The sequence below is a fragment of the Gekko japonicus genome, unplaced genomic scaffold, assembly GCF_001447785.1.
Source record: "Gekko japonicus isolate JY-2015 unplaced genomic scaffold, Gekko_japonicus_V1.1 scaffold303, whole genome shotgun sequence".
Lineage (NCBI taxonomy): Eukaryota > Metazoa > Chordata > Lepidosauria > Squamata > Gekkonidae > Gekko > Gekko japonicus.
This window is the reverse complement of record NW_015169180.1, coordinates 755,882-761,881: the sequence shown is the minus strand read 5'-3', so window position 1 is coordinate 761,881 and position 6,000 is coordinate 755,882. Positions and strand designations below refer to the sequence as shown.

At 41.3% G+C, this 6,000-nt stretch overlaps 1 protein-coding gene across 1 annotated transcript in view; it reads right to left on the bottom strand.

The window, feature by feature from the left end:
• The window catches only part of COL11A1 (collagen, type XI, alpha 1), a 362,318-nt gene that overhangs the window by 119,218 nt on the left and 237,100 nt on the right, over positions 1–6,000 (bottom strand). The window contains exons 40-41 of the mRNA XM_015416098.1: positions 3,492–3,599; positions 1,129–1,218 (exon numbers count right to left, since the gene is read on the bottom strand). Of these exons, the coding sequence (XP_015271584.1) occupies positions 1,129–1,218; positions 3,492–3,599 (198 nt within the window). The remainder of the gene's footprint in view (positions 1–1,128; positions 1,219–3,491; positions 3,600–6,000) is intronic.

Sequence of the window (6,000 nt, the reverse complement as noted above, 5' to 3'; positions counted from 1 at the left end):
ATATGGATGTGGCCTACAGGTCATATTCAGGATATATAAAGAAAAACAATCTGCCTGGGGAAATAGTGATAAGATTCTCGAAGAGATGTGTGAGGGATGCAATCTTGAAAGTGGCATCTGGAGCTCCTTTGAAAGTTGGAGATAATGCTATCAGAATCCTAAAAGACATTCCATTTGAAATAAGACAAAGGAGAAAGAAGTACAAAGATTTAATTCTTTTTCTCCAGACAAATGCAATTGGATACAAATGGCTAACACCAGAAGGCCTGATCTTCAAAATTAAGGATTAAAAGGAAAAGATTGACTCTGGTCAGAAAGCACAGACATTTTTGAGACTCCAGATGGGAGAGTCAGAGGAGGAAGAAAAAGAAGGGATGGACAGTAAATCCAGCAACGAGCTGGACTCGGGGTCTTCCGAAGAGGACTCTCTATCAGAGAAAGGGGCAGCCGCCCCTAAAAGTCCTTATAAACTACAGAAGAGACTGGGCAAGGGAAAATGAAGGCTGAAGGACTCTGAATTGTGCCTTTGAAAAAACGTTTTTTTCTTTGATACTAGATGCTTAGGGGTCTTTCGTCTTAACAGTGATAGTTAAGATATGAAAAAGATAATACTATAGTTGAATCAATTCATAATGGGATTAGCATGATTGAGAGATAACGTGTGCCAAGCGAACTAGATGATCTCCCCTCTTGGGCTTTTAGATAGTAGTGGGTATCTTTTCTTTTTCCCTTAATGTAGTCCCCTTCCCTATTTCTGTTGTCGTTTGTAGCCTTTATAAAAATGCAATTAAAAAATCCCCTCCGGGGGGCCAAAAAAAGAAAAGAATGTTGGAGTAGTATCTGGGAGACCTGGGTTCAAATGCCCAGTCATGCCATTGAAGCTCGCTGGGTGACATTGGGCCAGTCACACACTCTCAGTGTAACCTACCTCACAGGGTTGTTATGAGGATAAGATGGAGGAGAGCAGAATGATATAACCTGCTTTAGGACCCCACTGGAGAAAAAGGTGAGGCACAAATGAATGAATTAAATAAATGAATGAATAAATAAGTGCTTGGTTTTAATCTCAGTACTCTGCGTAAGAATTGTTTCCACAGAAGTTAAGGTGTTGTGGGCTTAATACTATACCTGAGCCCCTGGTAATCCTCTTTCTCCTGGGAAACCACGAAGTCCTGGTGGTCCATCTTTTCCAGAGATACCTTGAGGACCTGGATCCCCCTGGGGAAAAAAATGATCAAACCCAGTTTCAAAAACCAACTACAGGTAATTCAGTCAAGTAGTCATGCACACTTTATTCTAACTGCCATTTTAATACAGAAATTCTTACAATATAAGGTTCCAAGGATAATGCCACATTTTAAAAGAGAAATTTTAGTGTAACACTCTTTTTTATCTACCAGTTAAGATGGAGAACTGATAACACACAGTCTTAAACTTCCTTTTGTTAACGGACTTCATTGGGTTAATGCACCCACTTTTGATTGCAGAAGTGGTTAGGTAAGATATTGTATTACCCAAAATCTATCCAATTTTACAGAATGGCTAGTGTCAGTCTTTAGCCATGGACAATGAGTTTAAGACTATGGGTTTATACTTGACCCAGTAACAAGTTAATTCAGACACACACAAAAACGCTGCCTTTCTTGCATCTCTATTTAACATGAAGAATGGCCCCCTTCCTTGACCCAACCAGAATATGTGGCTATATGAATCCACGCCCAGTAATCTTGAGACTAGACTTCTTTAACGCACTCTGCCCCTGAAGAGAACTTGGAAACTTCAGCTAATACAAAATGTTGTAGCTTGATTACTATCTAGAGATAACCAGAGCTCACTTCCACACTAAAGGCTTTCTTTGTATTTTCCCTGTGGTTATGACCTTTATTTAAGCAGGAGGGTGAGAAGGTCTTTTATTCACGCACACACCCTCCTGTCATCCTGTCTCACATTCCAAGTCCCTAATCCTAGGTTATAGGAAAACCCTTCTCAGGCACTTTGGTTGAAATTCAGTGTTCCAGTTGCCACCATCAGGGATCCTGTCTTATTCCACTCCCTCCTTTCCTGCTCCTTTGAGAGTCCTGGATCCTGCAGAGAATCAGGAATTGTATTTGCGTGTGTCTGAAAGAGACAGACAAGCCTGGAGCTTCCCTGCCCTGCTTTGTAATGAATCCCCCCTTTATCTAATCAGCTGGGAGCTGTTCATTAGTAGTCAGTGTATTAAAGAGGAACAGAGAATGTAATAGCTAAACATACTATTCGACTACAGGACAAGACACCCCCTCCTCTAAAAAAAGGTCCCTCTCATTTTGAATGTCTTCTACAGATGTATAATGACACACTGCAAGTCTTTCTTTTTTAAAAGTAGGCACTGCCAGCTGGATGTCAGCGAGCTGCCATTCCTCAGGGATGTGTCCCTCTTCCCTCCCTCCCCGTGTTATTCTCTTCTGGTATGCGACTGTAACAGCAGGAGGGTGAGAAGGTCTTTTATTCACGCACACACCCTCCTGTCATCCTGTCTCACATTCCAAGTCCCTAATCCTAGGTTATAGGAAAACCCTTCTCAGGCACTTTGGTTGAAATTCAGTGTTCCAGTTGCCACCATCAGGGATCCTGTCTTATTCCACTCCCTCCTTTCCTGCTCCTTTGAGAGTCCTGGATCCTGCAGAGAATCAGGAATTGTATTTGCGTGTGTCTGAAAGAGACAGACAAGCCTGGAGCTTCCCTGCCCTGCTTTGTAATGAATCCCCCCTTTATCTAATCAGCTGGGAGCTGTTCATTAGTAGTCAGTGTATTAAAGAGGAACAGAGAATTTAATAGCTAAACATACTATTCGACTACAGGACAAGACACCCCCTCCTCTAAAAAAAGGTCCCTCTCATTTTGAATGTCTTCTACAGAGGTATAATGACACACTGCAAGTCTTTCTTTTTTAAAAGTAGGCACTGCCAGCTGGAACAGCAGCAGCTCGGGGGGTGGGGAAGGAGATGGGATGAAGCAGGGCAGGAAATGGAAGTGGTTTGATATGGTCAGGACCTTTAAAACTGAACAGACTCCACAAAAAATGCTACAGGTGTGTCTGGATGCATCTCTGTGTGTTTGTTTTTGGAGTTAATGTTCCAAATCTTGATGCTGTTGAACTTTTGAGACCTTTAAAACTTTGGGTCAATGTGTCTTATGACCTCATGAACCACCCCTAGATGTTTTCTCCCATGAACCTCCCTAGATGTTGAGATCTTTGAGAGAAGCCCTGTTCTGACTACAATTATTCTGTAAAGAAAGATCTGCAGGTGCATAGAGAAGAACTAGCACTCTGTCGGTGGATGCTCTCTGAATCAGTAAATACACAAGTTGCTTAAATCGATGCAAAACCCGTACAATGTCTTTGCAGCTGTAACAAACTGTCATGACATACGGAAAATACCCATACATTCTGCACATTATATAATTGAGGGCAGTACAGATTTTTATGCATCCAGTAAACATACTCATACCTTAGCACCTTCTTTCCCAGCAGCACCTGGGAGGCCCTGTTCACCTGGAGGGCCGGGAGGACCAGGGTGACCTCTTTCACCAATTGGGCCAGTCTCACCAGTGGGGCCCTAAACCCAAAAATACAACATCATTAATCATTTAGAGTATCCGATATACCCCAATGCCACCAGCACATACAACCTTAATTCCAGGAAAAAATGTATTTAACTAACTGCCTAGCCAAATCAATTATATTGATTTCCTCCAAGTATTTAAAATCCCTACACATAATTGTACCAAAATGGAATCCTACTTACTTAGTGCCAAGGACAGGTTGAATTAGCTCCATGTGTACAATAAGGGGTGGTGAAAAGGAGTTGAGATGAAGATAAAGAAGCCCATCCTATGATAAAGAACCCCCATTTACCACCACTTGCCAGTCTTCAGGAAGCAGTGAATGGCCTCAGCCTGTCTTAAACCCTGGGGTTAGTCATACTCTTGGCAGGAATAGCTTGCATACCCAGGACTTAGTATGCATGCTGCTCTAGTTGGGCACAGCACACATCCTAGTGTGCAATGTGAGGAAGTATAAAGTTCATTGACATTGATAAAGTGGTATGTATCCTACTCCTTCACTGAACAAAGTTTGAAGCCTTTCTTCAGTTTAAGAAGCCTTCCTCCAAATTAAATGGCTCTTCATCCAATAGAATCTCCTCTAGCCTAAGGTAGGATACCTGCCAGTGTTTCGATTGCCTTGGCATAAAAGAAGAGCAAGGCTAGGGTCCATGCTTTCTGACCAAGTAAGAACTCTTAGAAGTGGTTAACAATCCTTGCTTACTTATGCATGGACTTCTAATTGTTTCAGATGTGCCTACACAATTTATTCAACTCACTGCCAATGGCCTTGCAACTGGAAGCAAAGAGGAGCCAAATAATTCAATATGTTAAACAGTCTTTCTGGTGGTAAGTATCTATTTTAAACTGATACAATGAAAATTTGACAAAGCATTTCATTGTTATGCTTTCCTACAGTTACTCCCCCCCCACCAAGATAAATAGCAAACAGCCATAGCGGAAAACTCAAAACAGAACGATAACAATACTCTTGGTACAAATTTATGCCTGAGTTCTTTGTAAGCTTGGATGTATAATTGTGGAATTCATAGATTCTTCCCTGGAGACCACAGCTATGTACTTAAAAAGCACAAACAGACATCAACAACACAAAAACCTCATATAGAAAGGAATGTAGAGAATATCAGTCTTGGGTATATAAATGTGCTAGGATTTCATGTATCTTTATCCACACAAACACAGCATGATCATATTGGATATTAAACAAAGCTTAGTCAGTGAAAGCAGAGAGGAAAACAAAAGGTAATTCAGATAAGATTAGTACTCAGAAGGACCCCTGCTATTTTGCTTCAGTGGAGTTTTGGAAGAAATGAAAACTTATTCAGAAGCCTGTAGCTTAAGCTAGATGGGAAGAACTTTAAAAAGATTTAATAAAATGCTTGATAAAATAAACTGTATCTGGTCTTGCCATCCTTTGTGATTCCTGAAAAATACCCTATAGTCAGCAGAAGGAGAGAAGGCAAGTAGAATGGCCTGCCAGAGAGGATTTTCGAGAAACTTTTCACCTTATCACAGTATCTCATAGACTCTGATTGTAAAGGTTCTCCTGAAATATTTCTCCTCTCTAATTACCTTTTACTGATGTTTAAGCAAAGATCTGATCCACTAATTCCAAACTGAATCAGTGGTGTTTCCAATAGATATGTTCAGTACATTTCAGGGGTCCTAGCTAGTATTTAACTATCTTATACCAAAAGGAATACTACTACATTTGATACACAAAGGAATAGTAAAAAAAATGTGAAAACCACTTCTGCTTGGTAAGTCTGTTTTGTTTGCATCTAAGTGGAATGTGTGAACTTGAAAATTTTGCTAAGCTTAACTGAAACCCATTTTGTTTTTCATCCAAGTGGGTATCTCCAATTCTGACACGTGTGAAATTTGGTGGCAACTCATTCCTACTCTTATGAACTTTGTCTGGAGTGTGGAAAGCTTGTTTACCACTCTCAGACTCCAAAAGGTTATCCACTACTGGTGAGAGATAGAAAACTTCCATAGTACAGCTGGATCAACAATAACTGAAATATAACTGGGCCTGGTGGGGAAATTTCACTGCTCTCTTTTGTCTTCCCCTCAAATTCTTTGGATGTTTCATTTGGGTAGAACCCTTCAGATTTGCCTTGAAATGTTCTCTGCAGGAGATATAGACAGTGCATATGCATGAAGTAGAGCTTGGGGGGGGGCACCTCTACACACCTCCAGCCTCAGAATTACGATGTCTACCAGAGCTCTACATCAGCTGCTTGGCTGGGTTCTGCCAGTGACTGCTATTTGCTAAGGGACAAGACATAGTCCTGACCTTGCTCCAGCTGTCCAGCCAGCCGGCCTGCTCCAGCTGATGCCCTTGCCCATGCATCTCCTCCAAATGAAAGGGGCCTTCTCCAAGAGAAGCAG